Source organism: Aethalodelphis obliquidens, unplaced genomic scaffold, assembly GCF_003676395.1.
Source record: "Aethalodelphis obliquidens isolate GAN/ISIS:26980383/991018 unplaced genomic scaffold, ASM367639v1 scaffold52, whole genome shotgun sequence".
Classification (NCBI taxonomy): Eukaryota; Metazoa; Chordata; class Mammalia; order Artiodactyla; family Delphinidae; genus Aethalodelphis; species Aethalodelphis obliquidens.
This window is the reverse complement of record NW_020837996.1, coordinates 10,334,003-10,357,697: the sequence shown is the minus strand read 5'-3', so window position 1 is coordinate 10,357,697 and position 23,695 is coordinate 10,334,003. Positions and strand designations below refer to the sequence as shown.

The 23,695-nt window shown below is 36.7% G+C and overlaps 1 protein-coding gene across 1 annotated transcript in view; it reads left to right on the top strand.

The window, feature by feature from the left end:
- The first annotated feature begins 607 nt into the window (after window positions 1-607).
- Window positions 608-23,695, top strand: part of LOC113608293 (pre-B-cell leukemia transcription factor 1-like) — a 114,218-nt gene continuing 91,130 nt past the window's right edge. Inside the window, 4 exon segments of the mRNA XM_027084422.1 lie at window positions 608-1,126; window positions 1,129-1,377; window positions 5,807-5,829; window positions 7,764-7,876. Coding sequence (XP_026940223.1) covers window positions 661-1,126; window positions 1,129-1,377; window positions 5,807-5,829; window positions 7,764-7,876 — 851 coding nt within the window. The 5' untranslated portion in view covers window positions 608-660.

Sequence of the window (23,695 nt, the reverse complement as noted above, 5' to 3'; positions counted from 1 at the left end):
AAAACCCATCTTAAAGGATATATACTTTGTATGAATAAAATGAGACTTCTTGGATTTTATATAGAAATTAATGCTAAAAATAAAATAGAACAAGTATAAGAAATGAGGTGGATTTGATAGGATACAAAGAAAGCAGCTTTATTCTTCTTTCCCACTATATTCTCTGACCTGAAATTTCAGGTTGGTCCTCAAAGCTTTCCCAGTAATTTCCAAGGTTTCAAAAAACGTCCTCATTAAAAATGCCCAGTCCACACACAGCTGCGCTTGGGCGTCCTTTCTCTCTCTGACTCCATTTTCTCCGCAGCCGGGGGCCGGGGTCTCCTGTGGGGTGCCCAGCGGTACCCCAGATCTCCCTTCAGGGCCAGGATGAACCCCGGGGAGAGCTGGGAGCGGGGGAGATGGGCGGGGATTGGGACGGAGGAAGCAGCACACCCAGCGAGTTTGGGAGGGAAGTAACCAGGTGGGGTCAGGGGCGGGGGCTTGGATTGGTGGGTGGGGAGCCTGGGGGCCCTGGCGAACCTCTGCGCGGCGGAGACCCTGGTGGGGGTAGCAGGGTGTGGGGAGGTTGCGGGGACATTCTGCAGCAGGTAGGGACCATCACCGACCAGAGCCTGGACGAGCGAGGCCCAGGCCAAGAAACACGTCCTAAACTGCCACCAAATGAAGCCTGCTCTCATTAACGTCCTTCGTGAAATAGAGGAGAAAACCGCCCTCAGCATTCGAAACTCCCAAGAGGAAGAGCCTGTGGACCTACAGCTGATGCACTTGGACACCATGCTTCTGGCAGAGGGTGTGGCTGACCCCGAGAAAGGGGATGGCTCAGGGTCAGCAGCTGCCACCACTGCAGCCTCCTGGGGAGGTGTGTCCCCTAACAACCCCATCGAACACTTGGAATATCACAGCAAACTTGCCCAGGTCCGCCACATGTACCACTCGGAGCTGGAGAAGTATGAGAAGGCACGAAGCAAGTTCACAGCCCACGTCGTGAAACTGCTGAGGGAGCAAAGCCACACGCAGTTCGTAGCACCCAAGGAGACGGAGCACATGGTGAGCGTCATCCGCCGGAAGTTCAGCGCCATCCAGAGGCAACTCAAGCAGAGCCCCTGCAAGGCGGCCATGATCCTGCATTCCGGTTCCTGGATACCAGACGAAAAAACCGTAACTTCAGCAAACAGGCCACTGAGGTCCCGAATGAGTATTTCTACTCCCACCTGAGTAACTCATATCCTAGTGACGAGGCTAAGGAGGAGCTTGCCAAGAAGTGCGGAATCACTGCCTCTCAGGTCCCCAACTGGTTTGGCAACAAGCAGATGCGCTATAAGAAAAATACTGGAAAGTTCCAAGAGGAGGCAAACATCTAGGCCATCAAGACCGCTGGTAAAGCCATCTGGTCCTGGGCTTTTGTTTGTCAGAAGATTTTAAATCACAGTTTCAATTTCATTACTTGTGATTGGTCTGTTCATATTTTTTGTTTCTTCCTGGGTCAGTCTTGGAAGGTTATACCTTTCTAAGAATTTGTCCATTTCTTCCAGGTTGTCCATTTTATTGGCATAGAGTTACTTGCAGTAGTCTCTTAGGATGCTTTGTATTTCTGCGGTGTCTGTTGTAACTTCTCCTTTTTCACTTCTAATTTTATTGATTTGAGTCCTCTCCCTCTTTTTCTTGATGAGTCTGGCTAATGTTTTATCAATTTTGTTTATCTTCTCAAAGAACCAGCTTTTAGTTTTATTGATCTTTGCTATTGTTTTCTTTGTTTCTATTTCATTTATTTCTGCTCTGATCTTTATGATTTCTTTCCTTCTGCTAACTTTGGGCTTTCTTTGTTCTTCTTTCTCTAGTTCCTTTAGGTGTAAAGTTAGATTGTTTATTTGAGATTTTTCTTGTTTCTTGAGGTAGGTAGCTATAAACTTCCCTCTTAGAACTGCTTTTGCTGCACCCCATAGGTTTTGGATCATCATGTTTTCATTGTCATTTGTCTCTAGGTATTTTTTGATTTCCTCTTTGATTTCTTCAGTGATCTCTTGGTTATTTAGTAATGTATTGTTTAGCCTCCATGTGTCTGTGTTTTTTATGTTTTTTTCCCTGTAATTGATTTCTAATCTCATAGCATTGTGGTCAGAAAAGATGCTTGATATGATTTCAATTCTCTTAAATTTACTGAGGCTTGATTTGTGACCCAAGATGTGATATATCCTGGAGAATGTTCCATGTGCACTTAGGAAGAAAGTGTAATCTGCTGTTTTTGGATGGAATGTCCTATAAATATCAATTAAATCTATCAAGTCTATTGTGTCATTTAAAGCTTGTGTTTCCTTATTAATTTTCTGTTTGGATGATCTGTCCATTGGTGTAAGTGAAGTGTTAAAGTCCCCCCTATTATTGTGTTACTGTTTTAGAACTGTTAGCAGTTGCCTTATGTACTAAGGTGCTCCTATGTTGGGTGCATATATATTTATAATTGTTATATCTTCTTCTTGGATTGATCCCTTGATCATTATGTAGTGTCCTTCCTTGTCTCTTGTAACATTCTTTATTTTAAAGTCTATTTTATCTGATATGAGTATTGCTACTCCAGCTTTCTTTTGATTTCCATTTGCATGGAATATCTGTTTCCATCCCCTCACTTTCAGTCTGTATGTGTCTCAAGGTCTGAAGTGGGTCTCTTGTAGACAGCATATATATGGGTCTTGTTTTTGTATCCATTCAGCAAGCCTGTGTCTTTTGGTTGGAGCATTTATTCCATTCAAGTTTAAGGTAATTATCGATATGTATGTTCCTATGACCATTTTCTTAATTGTTTTGGGTTTGGTTTTGTAGATCCTTTTCTTCTCTTGTGTTTCCCACTTAGAGAATTTCCTTTAGCATCTGTTGTAGAGCTGGTTTGGTGGTGCTGAATTCTCTTAGCTTTTGCTCATCTGTAAAGCTTTTGATTTCTCCATCGAATCTGAATGAGGTCCTTGCTGGGTAGAGTAATCTTGGTTGTAATCTCTTCCCTTTCATCACTTTAAGTATATCATGCCACTCCCTTCTGACTTGTAGAGTTTCTGCTGAGAAATCAGCTGTTAACCTTATGGGAGTTCCCTTGTATGTTATTTGTCATTTTTCCCTTGCTGCTTTCAATAATTTTTCTTTGTCTTTAATTTTTGCCAATTTGATTACTATGTGTCTCAGCATGTTTCTCCTTGGGTTTATCCTATATGGGAGTCTCGGCAATTCCTGGACTTGGGTGGCTATTTCCTTTCCCATGTTAGGGAAGTTTTTGACTATAGTCTCTTCAAATATTTTCTCGGGTCGTTTCTCTCTCTCTTCTCCTTCTGGGACCCCTAGAATGTGAATGTTGTGTTTAATGTTGTCCCAGAGGTCTCTTAGGCTGTCTTCATTTCTTTTCATTCTTTTTTCTTTATTCTGTTCCACAGCAGTGAATTCCACCATTCTGTCTTCCAGGTCACTTATCCATTCTTCTGCCTCAGTTATTCTGCTATTGATTCCTTCTAGTGTATTTTTCATTTCAGTTATTGTATTGTTTATCTCTGTTTGTTCTTTAATTCTTCTAGATCTTTGTTAAATATTTCTTGCATCTTCTCAATCTTTGCCTCCATTCTTCTTCCAAGGTCCTGGATCATCTTCACTATTGTTATTCTGAATTCTTTTTCTGGAAGATTGCCTATGTCCATTTCATTTAGTTGTTTTTCTGGGGTTTTATCTTGTTCCTTCATCTGGTACATAGGCCTCTGCCTTTTCATCTTGTCTATCTTTCTGTGAATGTGGTTTTTGTTACACAGGCTGCAGGATTGTAGTTCTTCTTGCTGCTTCTGTCTGCCCTCTGGTCGCTGAGGCTATCTCCAGACAGCTTTATTACCTCAAAGCCATCTCATCTTAAACCAATAGCATCGCTTGGTGGAAAAAAAAAGTCCAGATCATAGTTTCATAGTGTTAATACTCATCCAACTTAAATTTCCTCTATACCAGGTTGGGCCAGCTTATACTCAAAGTCTGCAGTGAGCTGGCTGAGCTAACGGTGAGAATGGGAAAAGGGACTGGGGGCACCGTTAATTTCTCTCCTCTTCCCCCAACTTATTCTTCTTCACATCTTCCTCTACTATGCTGATTCTTGGTCCTCCAGGGATGGGCAGAAGAGCAAAGTGAAATTAGGGCAGACAAAGTGTTGCATGAGAGAATTGTAAGTTTTACCAGGGTTCTCTGGATGAAGAATACTTCTACATTATGGAATCTTTTGTCTTTTGGAGTACTTTTGCAGGTTCCCTGGAGCTTACCACCTCTAGGGTTCTGTAAGTATAGTTTGCTGATAAAGGCAGTTCTCCCTCTGTCTGCTTAGACCTCCCCTCAGTGCCTACTTTCCAGTAGAGTCTTCACAGTTACATGAAACCCATTTGAGTAAAGCCCATTTTAAGACTCCCTAACAAAGACATGAGGGACAAAACATCTTGTCTACCATGGTGGGAATGTGACTCATTCCTATAAGAGGATGCTATCTTCATTCGGCTACCACATGTCTCTCTAGCCAGCCTCACTCTTACAGAATTTTTCTGACCTGAGCCCCTATATTCCTCAGTCTAGAGGAATCTCATAATCTCTGATTATGTTTGATTAGAGAAGGACATGGAGGAAGGCAGAGAAGATGCCCTAGTCTTCCAATATGTCCCTCCTTAAAAGAATTCTCTACAGTCTGCTTGATGGATTTCCTACCTTCCCCTCATACATTCTTCACCTAAGTAATGAGCCAATGGCTGCTAGTCTGGTTTCTTTATTTCTTAGCATATCTTGTGTAGATATCTGATCTGGAATCTATTTTTTTTCTGCTTTTTTGAGTCTAAGCCTAAAATCCTTTAAGACAATAAGGAAATTTGCATTTAATAGTCAGATATATTTCCTAATGTGTCAATTGTATAGGCTACTGAAGTAAAATAATAAACATAAAGTAAATTATATTTAAGAATAAGAAAAAAGATGAAAAATATTAAAAAATATTTAAACATATTTTTATTAAGTGTAAAAACTATTTTATCACAGTAAAAATATTAATACCTTCTTACTGAGTATAACATGATTGATTTTTTAAAAAATATTTTGAAAATCTGAATATAGTCTCCATGTTACAGTGACCAAATATCTGGATTTTAAGTTCAGTTTATTTTTATAGGTGATATTAATGACTTTTGTGACTGAAAGATAGTAACTCTCAATAGTACACAGGTATAAGGAGAAGTACATGATTTGTTGTGTTTACTATATTACTCAATCATGATGCATACTTTTTAATCACATCTACTAATTATGGAACGATTTTTATTGAATTTTTATCTGTAACATTTCTATGTTTGGTTATATAGCTCAGTTTTTCTCAAACAAATTGGAAAGGCTTATAATTCAGTGTATTTTAACACATGGGTTCAAGATATGCTGAAACTTTTTCTTGAGCATAGATTAGAAAATTCTGTTTCCATTTTTAGTGTGCACATATGAAAGTTGATTTGGTAACAAAATCACAAAATGATCAAAACACTTCCAAGCATTCGTTTTCTAAATACTTTTTCCTTGTATACGTTTTTTTAATAATGGTGATTTTCTCACTCCCTGTTAAAGCAGAAAGTGACTCAAAGGGAAAGATTAAGTGGTCATTTTTCAAAATTATTTTATAAGCTGCATAGTTTTGACAGCCAGCCATCATAAAAAAAATTAAATGGTTTTCTTTCTTTTTTTAAAAAAAATATATATATATATATTTATTTATTTATTTATTTTTGGCTGTGTTGGGTCTTCGTTTCTGTGCGAGAGCTTTCTCTAGTTGCGGCGAGCGGGGGCCACTCTTCATCGCGGTGCATGGGCCTCTCTTGTTGCGGAGCACAGGCTCCATACGTGCAGGCTCAGTATTTGTGGCTCACTGGTCCAGTTGCTCCGCGGCATGTGGGATCTTCCCAGACCAGAGCTCGAACCCGTGTCCCCTGCACTGGCAGGCAGATTCTCAACCACTGCACCACCAGGGAAGCCCTTGTCTCTCTTAATAGCTGTTTTTTTAAAAAAAAGGTGAATACTTTTTTACACTCTGCATTTGATTTACTTATTTATTCATTTATTTATTTTTACAGTGAGCTGACCAGTGAACCTCACTTAATACAAAAGATTCTCATAGCTTCTCTGTCATTCAAAGTATGTCTTTGTTATTGTTATTGTTATCCTCCTTGAACTGTCTGTAGCACCTGTTATTATTCTAATTTCAACTTATTTGCTTTAATAGCTTCCCTGCTAAGACTTATTGAATGGATTTCCAAGTGTAGTGATAGCTTTTCAGCTTTACTCCACAGTAGCTCTCTTTTTCTGTCTATCTTGCTCTCAATTCCAGTCCGATAAACTGCTCCATTAGTGGTTGTCCTTGCAGTTAAAATTTTTCTTCCCCACTTAAAGCTTTTTTCCCCTTCACTTACTACTGTTGAGGACATGCTTTTTGGATACATTGTTTCTTTTCTAGCTGCTTTAGTTGTTATTTTTATATGTGAAATGCTATCTAGCAAATGTATATGTAAACCAAAAAAAGGCTGGAAAAATGTATTTTATTTATTCAGCTGTATAACAAAAATGACTTAGTTTGTCCTAATACGTATTTCTTCATAGTTTCAGCAACATTTTCAATGCATGTGACAACACTATTTGCAAACAAAATAATGCATTTTAATTCGTTGCCAAATCATTTGCCACAAAATATCTCAGTCATTTTTACTGTGTCAGGAAAAACGAATGTTTCCTCAAAGGGAAAATTTCTGTCTTTCATAAGGAAAAGACTTCAGAGGAGACTCTGAATGCTTACTTTAAAAATATCTTGCTGGGCTTCCCTGGTGGCGCCGTGGTTGAGAGTCCACCTGCCGACGCAGGGGACACGGGTTCGTGCCCTGGTCCGGAAGGATCCCACATGCTGCGGAGCGGCTGGGCCCGTGAGCCATGGCTGCTGAGCCTGCGTGTCTGGAGCCTGTGCTCTGCAACAGGAGAGACCACAACAGTGAGAGACCACAACAGTGAGAGGCCCGCATACCGCAAAAAAAAAAAAATCTTGCTAATTGTGATGGCTTTATTTTAACATTAATACTCATATCTCAAGACAACATAAACACTGATGAAGCAAATTTCATCTATATTTCCAATGACCCCTAGAAAATTCCAAAATTTTCACCAATTTCTTATTAGACCTGATGATTTTTTTAAACCTAGTATTGTGGTTAAGGAAAAGTGTGTTGTTAATGAACAGTAGACCGAGTGTTGGCTTACCCATGTTTTTGTTGCCTACTTGGGCTTAGATTATTAGTATTAAATTTGTGGTTTATGTGCAGTAATCTTTTAAAACTATACCATCAGTTTAGGGAAGTTACTTTGTTCAGAACTTTAGAACATAGTTCATAAATTCATTTAGCATGGCTTACATAAACATCTGTGTTTCAATATGAGGAAAATGAACAAAAGAGTGAGGGTGTTTCCACCAGTCTCCTGTAGAACTTTACACTTCCCTCAGGATAGCATCACAGTACATCAAACCCTATGGTCTGCCCTGCAGACCTGATGAAAGACCAGAGTCATTCCACATATTCGATATTACTAAAACCTTTAAAAGATTTTTGGATTATATTCTCTAATATTTTCTTTGTACTCACCAGCAAATGTTTGCACATCTTGTGGTGTCTTAGTCTGATCAGGTTGTATAACAAAATACCATGGGCTGGGTGGCTTATAAACAACAGATATCTGTTTCTCACAAGTTCTGGAAGCTGGGAAGTCCAAGATCGAGGCACCAGCATGGTCACACTCTGGTGAAGGCCCCCTTCCTTGTCCTTCGTCAGCACCGTTATGCAGTGTCTTTACATGGTGGAAGGTCTAGGGATCTCTGTGAGGTCTTTTCTATAAAAACGCTAATCTCATTCATGATGATTCCGCTCTCATGACCTAAGTACCTCCCCAATGCTCCACCTCCTAATACCATAATCTTTGGGGCTTAGGATTTCAACATAGGAATTTTGGGTGGCACGCCATATTCAGACCATAGCAGCTGATGTACACACGTCACACTTTTAAGAATTTTGTTCTAGATCAAATTCCTCCAAAGATGGGGACCTCACCTCCAAACAAGAAAATTATTCTAACAACTCTGACGAGTTATAAATGCTAGAAATTCCATCATCATACGGATCCAAAATCTATTTACTCATAACTTTCAACCACTAGTCCTATGTCAGCCAAAGGAGGCAGACACAGAACAAGTGCTTTTAATATTTCATTATTCTCTAATGCACAACATGTGGGTTACCAAATGATTTGTATGGTTAAAACAGTTATCACCCTCATCTAAGCAGAAATTGCTTTCATGTATTTCCAAAATAATTGTCTAATAGAGGTTAAATGATATCTACTATTAAATGACAATTTGTTCACAAACTCTGTTTCATCACGTAATTCACAAGTACAGAAATTCTGTAATTCTCCTGAATAGTTCTTCTGAACTGACCCACAGATATTCTGAAACTTACATCTCTTTAGCTCTTTTGATTCAGTTGGAAAGAACTTACTTCCTCTCTGTACAGATAGTGCTCTTACTAAAAATTGTCCCTTCATTTCCATGGAATGAACTGATGCTGTCTTTGAGGTGAAGGTTTGCTCTTGTGCCATTTTAATGTTAAACTGAGATCAGGGAAGAGGCTCTGCTGGAAGATTTCACTATGAATGCCATACCAAAGGCGATAACTCAACATATCATCTAGAAAATTCCCCAAAGTGGCCTCAGTGCAATGGCAGACACAATCTGACAAGAGACTGTCACTTCTGGTGGTGTGATTTTAGCCTCTGAACAATAAATATGAGAACAGTGAAAGGTGCACAGTCAAAAATCCCACACACTCCCCAAATGTAATTCTAGAGTTAGCTGTGTTAGAGATGGTCCTGATTTGTTTGGGCCTTATAGTCTTCAAAGCAAAGATTATTTATCTTAAGAGGTTTTTGTTTGTTGTTTTTGTTTTGTTTCCTTTCTTGATGACAAATTCTCAGAACATGGACTCTTAGCCAGTGGCCTGATAGTGAATTCACCGGTGGGGTTTCAACTGCCGTTAAACAAAGAGTCTGTTTACATTTCACAGCAAGGTCACATAAACAGTTTCTTTTGGTTGTGATCATACATCTTTTGCCCATTAACATAAAATTAGATGACCTTATAAAATACCCCCAAATTGGACACTGTTAAAAGTGTACGCTGATAACAATCATGGTAAGACAAGAGGCATAGACCAGGACCATCCCAGGAAAACCTGGCTATCTGATCATTCTGTGTAAAGTGTGTGATGGCCATCAAGACACAGCCAGTGAAACCCGGGCTTTCCACAGAAGTGTTCCCCTAATCTGACTACATCAGCATCCCAGGGCTGGTTATTAAAAATGTTGATGCCCTGTCCTTACTTCCTAGATGGTTGGATTGCCCATATTTTTAGGTCCCTGGGTGATTCTGATGATGACAATAATCAACTCCAAACTATTATAAGCTTCTTCCCTCTGAAATTTCTCTACATTGTTTCTCACAGTGGAATTGCTATATACACACAGCCTATTCATCCTCTACATATATTTTAAAATCTAAGATACATATTTTCCATATTTTAACATCTTGAAAATATGGATGTACCCTACAGTTGTTGGCAGGGGAAATTTTTCCCCTAAACCTCTTGGTTCTTTTGACTGATCTAATAATTAAATTGATACAAGATAGATTAACAGTGAAAAAATTTAATTTAATACGTACAGAGGTCTCACAGGTTTAGGACCCAAGAAGCAACAAAAGCAGGTTGTTTATATACCTGTTACACAAAGAAACAATAAATTTGTGAGCACTGACAAGACAAAGAAACTTAGGCTTGTGTACTAGTTAGGGGACAAAATATGCAGAGTTTATTTACACAGCCTTCTCGACCCTGAACTCCCTATATCTGGTGATAAGGATGTCTCTCTACCTCCTAGTACAGGGATGGTACCTGGGAGATTTATTTCCTGCTTTCAGGGTGACAGAGTGGAGGGTCAGAGTGTCCTTCCTGCACTGGCTGTTCCCTAAGTAACTTTAATTCAAAATAATCAATATGCCACTTTGTCATATTTTGGGGCAGCCTACCCTTAACCCCATCATGATCAATGATATCTTAAAATCGGGATATAATTTTTATTGCCTGTGCGTTCATAGACTTTGTTTTTCCTGGAGGCATGACTGGACAACTGTTGACGTTTCAGTGAATAAGCCATTTGCAGATAAAATGAAGAAATAATGTAAGACCTAGTTGTTATCTGAGAATTTTCTGTTGACACCTTCAGGTACAAGTAAGAAAACAGAAGCATCAATTTTTACATAATAGGTGTCAGCAAATTTGGAAAAAATTCCTGGAGGCAATACTGGTGGGGAGTGGGGGGCACTTTTAAGAAAATATTTCATTACCAGTGAATTTGGTGGCACAGGATGATACCCTGTAAGAAAATTCAGCCACTGATGGCTCAGAGTTGAAGAATGATTCGGAATAATTGGATACGGGGTGAAGAAATTTTAAGAATTTCTTAAAACGATTGTTTACATTAAATTTTCCTTTTTGTGTATAAGAGTGCTATGATAAAAATCTAAGTGCGGATTAATCTAAAAGAGTTCTTTCAATTAAAAGTGACAAATTCAACGTGATAAAAAACATGATATTATTTATGTGGCAGAAGTTTTAACTTCTCAGTGGTACATAAGAAACACTGTATTATAATTGACAATGTCTGAGACTTGATGATACATGGTTTCTGCACTAGTCAAAAAGAAAAAAATAAGTTAAATCCTTTAGGAATTTTGCTGACTATTTCACTGAGGCAGCACGTGCCTCAGAGTGAGGGTATATCAAGGAACATTAATATCAGTTCATCTCAGTTTCTCCGTACCTCTAATAATATGAACATTTCCTCACAAAGTGTGTGAATTCAGTGTTGAAGCTTTTTAAAATATGTTGCTCTAAAAGTAATTATCTGAAGCTCTATCTGGAAAGTTCTATGTTAGAAAAAATTTAGCTGGGTGAGTTAATGTATTTTCAAGGGCAGTATCTAGTCTGCATAATGACAAAAACAAGCCAAAGCCTGTTTAAGATACGACTCCGCTACACACACACACACACACACACACACACAAGAAATAACAGCACTCCCTGCCAGGCTTAATAGGATGCTTACAAAGTTGTTAAACACCCAGAGCAGTCAGGAAGAGGAGACTCAGGCCTACATAAGTAGGGTGTTTGGTCCCGGCCCCCATATTCCACAACTTTCCCCTCCAGTTATGTTTCTTTTCAGCCTGTACAGGGAAGCCCAGCTGCCAGCAGACAACAGGCTGAACGGTAGCCAGCTGCTTTTATAACTGTGTTAGCCAGAAGCCCTCATGAGAAATATTTTTCCTGGAAAATAAATTATAACATGTCTAAGTGGTGCCTGACAAAGCTAAACAGGAGGCATGCTGCTCTGTTGCAAATTCATCTGCAGTCTCTGGGTAGGGAGACAAATAAAAGCACTTCATCAAAATCAGTCACAGAAATCCAGGAATACCCAGAGGAGACCACTAAACTCTAAATACCAATCAATTTCTCCAACTTTTTTTGTCAAACTTGCAAGTCCTTTTAAGCACTGTCTTCTTGAATTGCCTGGCAGAAGCTGGCTGGTATGGAGGAAGATCAGTTTGGGGGCCTTCTGTGACACAGTGGCTTATCTAGCTGAGGACCCTTATTGCTGAAGGGGTTTTTCGGCCTTAGAACATCAATGAAGTAATGTTAAAGCTAAAAGTCTGCTTTCACTTCTATATATTCACAATGTCTCTATTCAAAGAGGTTTGCCTAAATATACTAGGAAATTATATAAATAGAAATTGCATTAAGAAGCTGCCCCTGTGATTGCAAGTTTAAAACTGCACCTGGGAAAGCAACTCAAAATGTAGCCTGTAGATATTTTAATATTTGCTGATCTCATAATAACCACAATATCACTAGGGCAAGGCATTGATGATTTAATAAGATGCTAGTCTCAGTCTTGACCTTGATTTAATCAAGGTCTTATGGTGGTATTTAATCAAAGTATTTACTGATGAACCTATTATGCTTAAGATACTTTGCTAGTTTCTGCAGTGATGCATCATAGTATATACCTTTCAGAAGTTTATATTTTCATTCAGGAATCTAATAGTCAGAAGAGATGGGTTTTTTCCAGGCTATGCATTTGACTAGTTGTGTGACCATGAGAAAGTCACTTAGCTTTTATTGAGGAGGCTTTTGGCATGTGATTTACATACAAAAAGCTCATTTTTTAAAACTCATGAATGGAAGAAGGAAGACCAACTTTGCGCCTGTTGAAGTATGGAGAACATCAATCAAGGTGACGATAGAGATGGAGAGGAGTGGATGGGTCCATGAAATATTTGGAGAAAAACTCCACAGTTCTACCAAACGCTACTTGCCAGGCTAAGGAATGCCATATTAAATTTACATTGATTCTGTGGAGCTGGTGAGGTTTTCATTTGGAGAACTGAAAGATAGGGCTCTAGATGTGGGACCTTTAAATATCATTTAATCTCACTGGAGATCAGTCTTCTCTATAATGAGATAGAGGTAGTACCCTTGTGACCCATCTCTCTTTCAAGAATATACAAAGTATAAACAAATGATAGGTGTGAAAATAGTTGGAAAGCAAAATTCTTTCTGGATGTGCAAGGCAGTATTATTATTTGCAGAAATGTTTTAAGTGCTAAGGATTCAAGTAAGTGGGCCATTCAGCTTTTAAATTGTCTCCTCTAATAGCTGCAGCCATATGTAATTTACATAATATAAAATTAAAGACACTAAAACAGTTAGAAAAATATGACTATTTTCTTAAATGCATCCCATTCAAATTAGAGAAATCTAAGGCCCAATATCACGAGGTCAAAGTAGTCTTACTCAAGGCTGACTTCAAATTGCCTTAATTTATGAAATAGATTCGTCCATGAGGACATTGCCAAATGAGATAATGTTAGAGCAATTCCAGCCATGAAATTAGATAGTGTCTACATGTTGATAAACTCCAATTTTGTGGAGATTGCACTGGATTTATTGATTTTTTCGCCATGGCTAATAACTAAACAGAATTATGTTTATATTATAGAGTAATCTGATTTTAAAAAAGGACAAAATATAAGTTCACAGCATGAACATGTGAACCACTGGGCCAATACCCAACATGACTTGGGATAGACAGAGGAGTCCTTGTTATATGAGTATAATTGGTTAACAACAACAAATAAAAGCAAAGGTGATTTCACACTTCAGGAAATGTTTTGATTCAAGTTACCTCTTGAAAAATAAAATTAAAAGCCATGAAAAAAGTTGCTGTCGTATTTTTAAAATGTAGGTCAAAAAAGCAACTATGGTCTGGTTTTTTGAAGACCAACTCAACTGCAGATTTCTTAATTGTACAGAGTTATACATAATTCCATAAAATGGTTTGTTTGTTAGAAAGTAAAACTTATGAACTCTCCCAATATTTAACACACATTTTATGACTCATGCAGCTGTTTCATTCTGAAACTTACCTAATTAATTCTAGTCATATGCTATATGTCTCCATATACATTGCTTTAAAGATCTCATAGTTAAAAACTGACTTGGAAATAGGAAGCCTATCAAAAGTTTTATCATTTAAGTGAAGTTTAAGAAAGTTGTTTAAGGCATGCTTCATAGACGTTGGTTCTATGAGCAACCCTCGAGCCTACACATTCTTTTCTTTTTTGTTGTACATTTATCTCTCAGTGGAAAAATATAATATTGTAAAAGCACTAGAATTATATAAAAATATGACGGCAATTATGACAAAGGATGGATTTGACACAGCCCAGTTGGTTAATGTTAATAAAACTAATTTGTTTTGTAAATACAGAAATATTTCACTGTACCTAAATATAAGCGTAGTTTAGACTGAGAAGCATTGGAACCAGGAACCAGAGTCATTAGTAACCTTGGCATACTCCAAATCTCTGGTTCACTCTCTCTCTGCCTGTTCCTGCCCCCATGCCCCATAGAGTGGCTTTCTCTAATTTTTTTTTTTTTTTTTTTTTTGCGGTACGCGGGCCTCTCACTGCTGTGGCCTCTCCCGTTGCGGAGCACAGGCTCCGGATGCGCAGGCTCAGCGGCCATGGCTCACGGGCCCAGCCGCTCCACGGCATGTGGGATCCTCCCAGACGAGGACACGAACCCACGTCCCCTGCATCGGCAGGCGGACTCTCAACCACTGCGCCACCAGGGAAGCCCCTTTTGTTTTGTTTTGATTTTTGTTTTTCTTGCATAAAATTGTTCAGAACTGGAATTTTGTTGTTGTTAAAACCAACAAAGTGACTGGAACCCCAGTGACCCAACTCAAAAAATACATTTAAAGAAAACTTGATTAGTCTACTATAGGGGAGGTATCTACTCAATTGATTTTGGTCAGGGAGATGAGCTCACGTAGTCCAAATGTGTCGAGGTGAAGGGGGGGAGTAGAAATTTCTTAAAAGTTGTAATTGGGCTGGGGCAGGTGCCCAGAAATTTTCTACTCCATTGTTAATTCACCAGTGCTCATGGGATGTTTATATTAAAATGCTGGAGGCACAGTGCCATTGCTATTTCTTGGTCTGTTTTAACTTCTCTCTGGTAAGTGTATTGTACATATGAAAATGTACACTTCAAAGAATGAGAGGCACATTCTTTCTATTTGGGACCACGTTTGAAATGTGGCCAGTCAATAATTAACTAAAGTTAGTTCCTATACATTGACTTTAGTTAGTTTCTGGGAAATTAATGAAAAATAGCATTTCAGTTGTAGTAAATCTCTAGAAAAAAGAAATTCTATAAAAGAGGATTGTCTGAGACCAAGAGGAGGGGGAAGAGCTAGATTTTTTGTTAGATATTTCAAATATCAGCCTAAATGGTTAAATGCAAATTAAGAACTTCAGTTCAGTTCTAAATATTTATTAATCATTCCCCCAATCTGAAATATCTATTATAGTTAGCAAAGCTAACATTTATTGAAATTGCATGAATGTGTGAAGCAGGATGCTTCCTCTTTGCACACATTGCTTCATGAAATTCTAAGAAGTAGGTATATTTTATATTCACATTTGAATATTAGAACGTTTAAGAGTTGCTTGTGGGGCTTCCCTGGTGGCGCAGTGGTTGAGAGTCCGCCTGCCGATGCAGGGGACATGGGTTCGTGCCCCGGTCCGGGAAGATCCCACATGCCGCAGAGCGGCTGGGCCCGTGAGCCATGGCCGCTGAGCCTGCGTGTCCGGAGCCTGTGCTCTGCAACAGGAGAGGCCACAGCAGTGAGAGGCCCGCGTACTGCAAAAAAATAAAAAATAAAAAATAACATCCAAATGATTGGCTATCATTAAAAGAGTAAGTAGTGTGGAGATGCTAATACTCACAATATGATTACCTCTACTTTACTCATGAGGACACTGAAACTTAGAGGAAGGGATTTCCATCTAGAAATCTGGTCACCAGCTCAAGCTCCATTGTCACTTTACTTGACCCATCAGACATAATAGACTAATATTTCTTTAGAAAATATTGTCTATCAAAGCCCAAATCTAAAATGAATAAAGAAAGATAACAGGAAAACTTATTGACCTGAAAATATAATAGTAGCAATATTAAGAATATTAAGGATAATGGCAAATGTTCACTGGAGACAATATCTATCAAGTTGTGTATACATTATCTCATTAGATCCTCACAATAAGTCCATGAGTTAGGTACTGTTGTCTTTTATTTTCCAAGCTTCCACAGAAAGTGGCAAAGATAAAATTTAGATGAAAAAAGGCAGACTCTTGGTTCTGGGATAGTAACATGATGCCATCCCACATTCTACACAACGTGCTATGGTTTTCAAAGCCTTTACCATGCCTTAAAAACATCAGCCTTGTGTGTGTGTGTGTGTGCGTGCCTGAATGTGGTGTCCGTGTATTTTCATCTGTTGTGGTGTTTTAGAATAAAAGTACCCGGAACATGGGAGGCCTCACATATTTTTGGTACCGATCACTATTTTTCTCCTGTTATGCCTCATACTTCTAAAAAAGAATATACTCAAGCCACATAATTCTCTAGGGTCTTCTGCCATGCCGTACCATAGGACTAATTATATGCCTATCTTCCCCACCCTAATGCAAGCTTCTTGAGGTGTGGATTACACATTGTTTATTTTAGAACGCCCATAATGTTTTTCACAGTAAATCCTCAGCAATATGTTTAACAAATGCTATAAGCATGGTGAATGGTATAAATACATGTAACTGTTTAGCTCTATTCCAATAGGCACAGAGCTACCTAAATATATCAAAATGAAATTCTCCTATATGGGCTTTATACAAAATCTACTTGCCTTCAGTGGACGACCATCTACGAAACTAAATTAGAACAAGCTTATTACCTTACATAATTATTCTTGAATGTGTAAAATCAAGTAGTTCTCAGAGCCATTTTATATAATACTCCTTGTTTAACATGTCTAAAACAATCAACATGGTTCTATGCAAAGAATATTTCAATTAGTTTCTCTCAATGAATGGTGTTTCAGAATATTAGAGAATACAATACTTGAAGATGTGCTTTGCAAAGCAAAAGCAAGCTTTGAATTTATGATCCGTCCTTTTAACCTTTGTTCATGTCAGGGATAACAATATATATTAGCACTTCGGTTACCCTCCCAGATAAGTAATAACTGTCATATGAATCATTAAAACATGTTAAGGCATTAAATTTCATTATAGCTGTTCTTATTACAGTTGCATTAGTTTAACAGACTTTTTGCATCAGTAGAAATAAAAGATCAATTCTCAATAACTCTTTTCAAAATTGCCTAATGATCCCTTATCTACAATATGACAAATAAATTAAATAATATTTTCAGTGAGTAATTTCTCATTTTGGACTATATTATGAAGACCAGAAAAGAGCAATGAAAGCTTTTCCTCAAACAGTTCCATAGTATGCAGATAGGCATGGTGCACACTGCTTTAATAAATGAAGCACCATCCTGATGGTTTGGAGGAGTGCTAGCTATACTTAACATACCCATCCATCTTAGCGTTCTTAGGTTTATTCTGTTTAGAAGATGGCTAAATCTCAGTGGACAAAGCTTTAATTCCTTTCAAATGTCATTGGCTTGGAATGCTTTGATCATACTGAGATTTGTCCAACCCCTGTCATGGCAATTCTCTGATGATTTCAGGCTGATTTGCTTTGTACATCAAAGGCATGAAAGGACCATTCTACAACACATGCTTTTGGCTCAACATTTTGAAGTCTCTTGAATACTCATGAGTTCTATTGTTACAAGAAGTGGCGCACTGTTAGACACGCAGAAAATATGGTGACTAGTTGCCCCCAGCCTTTATTTACTTTTTCTCAAAAGGATTCTTATGTGGCTATTCCTCCATTACTTTATTACTGTGTTCAAATAAGTAGTTACTTTAAACATATAAAAGATGATTCTAAGTTATGTTCTAATGCTAACATGTCAAACTTTAATTTTGTCAGATATAAAACTCTTTAAGTAATGGAAAAATTAAAAGTCAAGAACTAAAATCAATAGGTATTTGAAAAGAGTGATGATCACAGTGGTTTATAATCCACCAGTTTCTGAACTTACATTTCAGATACTGTAATAGCAAATATTCTAGAGAAATAGACATAACTCTTGTTTATTTATATCAGGATGCAAGTCTTCTGTAGATCTTTGTTCCTTTTTGCTATTTGTCTTTTGGTCTTGTGTGTGTGTGTGTGTGTGTGTGTGTGTGTGTGTGTGGTGGGGAGGGGGTGTTAGGCAACCAGATAATAAACAGAAAAAAATTGAAATGTGAATTAAATTTAAATTGCCCAGTTAATATTTATACAATAGGATGTTAAATTCAAAGAGAGTTTTATCTATTGATTCTTATAACAACCTAGAAGGCTGGAGCATGTGCTGCTGTTTCCACTCATTGTCATCATCACTGAACAAAGATAAGTGATGTTAGTACTAGGAATGTTAGAATTTAGATGTGAAGGATACATTATCAAGATAATAACAATGGCTGGCATTTATTAGTCATTTACAGTGTATCTGGCACTTTTCTAATGTACAGTTTTCAGAAGTGTCCTATGAGCTAGATTCTATTATTACCATGGTTTTACAGATAAGGAAACTGGAAGGTAGATGAATAAACTGTACAAAGTCCAAAGGCAGTTGATCATCAGAGCCCATGTTTCTAGCCTTTGTGCTCTACTATCTCCCATATAGAATATTTTACCTTCTCTGGTATTAAGATATTTTATGATAATTTTAGATTTCAAAAGTTTCCCCAATGATAATTTACTTTTTCACACCAAAAGATCTGTTCCAGTTTGCAGCAATCTAGTCAACAATTCAAAATTTTCATTATTGAGTCTTGGGCTAGAGGGTATACACTTGTTTTACAAAGATTTTAAAATGGCTATAATGAAACAATCGTTCCATTACTTAAAAATTACAGAAATATTTACTTTCTATTTGCTAATTATTTAATGGAAACATTTAGCAAATGTTTCTCTCTTAAACCTTTTTTATTGTTTGCCAATCAGAAATATATATATATATATATATATATATAAACATACACACACATATATATGTTAGAGAACATGCACAACTAATAGATTTTATAAATTTGAATGTTCAAAAATCTCTGATAATCATCGCGTATTCCCAATTCAATATAATATCACCATTAAATCTTATATATGTTCTAATTACTGCTTAAAGCTTGTAAACATTATAATTATATGTTACGATTCTTCAGTAACTCATTAAAAGTATTAAAAAAATCTTTGATGAAATGCCTGTCACGTCATGTCAGTTAATATTTAACACCTACAGCTATCTATGCAGTGAATTATTTTCAGACCTTATAACTTAGCAAACTACAGATACATCAATTGAATTAATTTGGGGTTGGTTTAACTAAGGTATAAGCCCTGAAAAGACTAAAAGAGATCAGCTATATCTAAATATGTTGGAAATATGAAAATATAATGCAATGTATTTTTCAATATATATTAGGAAATGAGTAGAGTGTTTTAAATAAAGATAATTGAGTGTAAAGAAGTAATATTTTAATCCTAAATTCTATTCAGAACAATTACTTTAATTCTTCTTAAGCCTTGTAAAATATGAATTGTTGAAGCTGTATTTTAAGCTTTTATTTCATAACTTGTTTTATTATTAATAATTCCATTTTGCATTCATAGTGTGCTTTAAAATAATTTAATAAAATTATAATCCACCTATTAAAATATATGATAAGAATGACCTGAACGCTTAATAATTAAACTCATCAGACATTGTTGATGAGAATTTACTGCTGTGAGCAACTTGAATACCAACTCTGAGAATATGAATGTAAGTAGTGATAGAAAATCCAACCCCTAGAGGTGATTGTCAACTCTGTTTCTTGTTTTCAGAAACATTAAAATATGGGAAAATGTTCATCTGAAAGCCAGGAACATAAAATATATTCCCCCCAATGCAAATCTGAGCCCAGATGTTTTGTTGTGGGTTTGCAGAAGGAGTATATTCATGTAATAATTTCTTGGTTTCCACTGCTTCTTTAAAATGAATCAATTTACTACATTCTGCAAAATGCCAATGATCCCCATGAGTTCTGAGCATTATCAAAGCTAAGAATATTATCAGGTAGAAAGTATATAATTTGGACTAATTTTGAAATGGAATCATGTATCTAAGCCGTGTATGCTGCACATTTCCTACGTTGTTACCAACAATTTTATAACAATTATTCTGTTTCTCTAACTATTTACAAGGAAACGGCCCCTCTTCATTTCATTCTTGGCTCTATGGAAACAGCCTTTGTGAGAAATCTGGATTCCATTCTCAGGATAAATCCAAGCTGACTGGCACCAAGTCTATGGAGTAGAACATTTATATTCTCAGCCAAAACAACTCACTTATAAGGGAAAAACAATCATTTGGATCTGTGAATTGGTTTCCCATGTTGATTTTAGTCACATTAAATAGAAACAGCCTCTGTCTCCATGTTTAATTGTTCTCTAGTTCTCTCCTGATAATAAGTGGAGATTATACCAAACCTCATTCAAATAGCAAGAAAACAAATGAGACTAGAACTAAAGTACAATTTTTATAACATGGAGAGCATAAAAAAGCCTTTTTAGAAATTATTACATAAGGAGTCTGAAGCGTCTCCAGTCTATACGACCAAAGAAGCCAAAAAAGGTCTATATTTAGATTGCTATATGACCTTATTTCTTCATCTAAATAGTGATCAATAGACACATATAAATTTATACTTCAAGATAACATTCATGGCAAGTATACCACTTAATGGCCAAAAACAAATCCTCTTTTCTTAAGAAACCGTGTAATATATTTTTGTAAGCCTTTTTTACAATAATACCATTTAATGAACGTGTATTACGTGCCTATTATATTTTTATTTGCAGTATGTACACTTCCATTAATTCATACAGCAGCACATGCATTATCGCTCCCATTTAACAGAACTGAAGAAAACCAAAGATCAGAGAGATTCTACATGCATTCATTATTTTAGCAAATGCACATTGAGCACTATTCTGCTAATATAATTTGCTAGTAAATAAATTAGGGATATAAAAGCAAATAAGTTTGTTGTAATTCCTGATCTCTCTGAGCCTAATTCCTATTGACAGTTGGCTAAACAATATGCTCAATAATAAGCTAGTAAGTACTTGAACTCAGCTTCCAAATACTGTACTTTTGTCCTATAGCTTGTAGATGAATAGAACATACTGAGTTGTTAAAGTAATTACACAGAAAGTTCTATGTAGTATCATTATTTTTATTCTTGCCATTTCTGTCTTCAGACGATTTAAATACACATTCATTTCATTTGATTTAGGGTATATGTTATTTCCAATCATGTCTATGAGTGAGATGTTCACAAAGATGCAATGAATTGGTATTTGATTTGACCCTTGAACTGATCATGGATTATAAAGAGTGAAAAAAAAGCATCTATTGCTTTAACACGTAGCGGCGATTTTATTAATATGCTGAGAAGCTATGTACAATGTGTAAATGGAAATCTCTCATTGTAATATTCTTTCATAGTTCTAAATGATGCCACGACTGAGGTCATGCCATGATGTTTAGCTTGGTTTGTGAAACTGTAATAGCTTGGCTTTTTTGACAGATTTTTCATTTAAATATTTGGCTCCACTTACATAGGCGGTTGCCATCATTTGTAAGCTTTCCTCTTTTTCATCTTTGAATCTCTGCAGGATGAAAAATGTTCTGATGCTATGGAAATTATTCCAGCACAGATGCATTTAGATTGCAGAAATTGCTTTGGGTTGTTTAAGGCAAGACATTTTTCGATTATTTCCATGATGATTGGATGCTTCATTAACCCCTTTATTGTTGACATCCTATGGAGACTCGATATGTAGTCTTAATTATTTTAAAAGACATTTCTTTGTTGTTTAGCTGGTGATTAAAAACACATTAAAAGATGGCACAGAAAGACTATTTTTGTTCATTACCAGATCTGAAAATCTAATCATGTAGTAAGAGACTAATTTTCACATAATTCTTAAAACAATAAGTACACTACTGTAGAAATTATTTGTGCTGCCTATATCAATTAACCAAACTGCACGAGAGAGAGTGAGATAATTATTTTCTATTAATCAAATGGAAAAGTCAAGAGTAGGCACTTTTATCAATGCTTTTAAGAAGATACCTCAGAGTGGATTCATGAGATGAACCTAAAATATTTGAATGCAAGTAGAACCAATGCAAGGAAAGAAAAGTTACTGAAAGTATATGAAGTCAGTTTCAAAGAAAGAAAACAAAAAGCCTGTGATGGAATTACAGGTTTTAGGGGGAAAAACTTGGGGACATAGGTACCATATCTATTATTGAATGTATGTCAATATATTCCGAAGTAAAATAATCACACCTAATTCTTTCATAAATACAACCCAATTACCTTCATGCTTAGAGTGACATGTAAACATTTATTTCACTGTGTTCACATCCCGGAATCTGCCATTTCAAATGATCATTGCAACTTTAACAATAAAGGAAAAAATAATCACAGTGAACATATTTCAGAAGAAAATGGCATATTCCACCTAGAATATGAGATTATTTCCATTATGTATCAGTTGCTATAGTTGCTACATCTTTTAGGAGAAATAAATTTTATTTTGTTTTTAATTTCAATTCCCCACCTACCCTGACCTCTCATCAAAAGCTTTTATTTAAGAATAAGCAAATGTTCTGTGAGCATTTTTTTCTGCTTAAAAGCCCCCTCCAGTGTTTACTATGTGCCAGGCAATGATATAAGTAGCTTTACATACACATTTTAACCTTTAGCTAAAAATTTACCAGACAGATATTATGAACATAATATAGATGAAGAAAGAGACTTAGATTAAGGTTAATAGCTAATAGAGGACAGTTATTCTACCCAGGTTCTCTTGAATTCTAAAGCCGTTGAAGTAACTAGTGTACAGTAGTGCTTGCCTACCAATCCTCCATGGATTTTTTTTTCCAGTCTGTAAGAGACAAGGATCTAAAAATAAGATTTATTTCTTATCAAATGCACATTATTCACAAAATGTTAACCGTAATCTCAAAAGGCATATGTAATCTTTATTTTTTGAAAAATGTTGCCATGTTCCATTGACTCTCGTATTCATTTAACCAACATTTATCATATTGTTGTTATGCTTAGTGACCAAGCCTTTGTGGTAGGGCCTGGCATTGGCCACTGTGTAGATAGTTAAATGATATTGGGCTGTGTTAATGTGACTTAATTTCCTCCATTCTCCAAAGTGACACATGATCTTGACTTCTCCTAGGGAAAGGGTACAATTTAAGTTAACAAAAGTGAAGCTCACCCTTCTATTTTACTATATTCTGGTTATGCATATGGGGACAATTTAAATACTCCCTACAACTGAGATTTTGCTTTTCATTGTTTCACCATCTAAAGGGAGCTAGAGCAGTTTTTTTTTTTTAATTTCTCACATCTGAATGATATCTAATTTTAATTGAAGACATGTAAAACAACTGGCTTCTGTTAAGCATCAATTGGATTTCATATAAAAACAACAATCTCCATCAATAAGCTGACCAGATGGCAACTTAGGTAAGGGAAGGAGATAGATGGCTTTCTAAAATGAGGGATGCCACATGTAGCGAGGTAATGAGGGTCAGTTGAGAGGTATGAGTGTGCTTTGTTTTGCTGAATAATAAATTCATGTAAGTTACACAATAACTGTGATGCATGAGTTTTTACTATAAATTCCTGTAGGATCAGTCTTACATTATGGAACATAACCGCCCTTTCAGAGCAGATACTTTAATCCATTATACTGGAGGGCAGAGTGGTTTAAAGGAATAGGTAAGGCTTAGGGTGGGGAGAGAGAGCATATTGTTCAAAGCTTTAAATTTTGACATTTTTTAGAATACAACTTTATAAACACAAACTAGACACACTACCACAAAGAACAGAAACCCCCCAGCTCTCTCTCAGGACCTGAAAACAGCCTCTTCTGCAAGGTAAAGGCAGAGCAGAGCAGAGCAAGGCAACATTCATTTATAT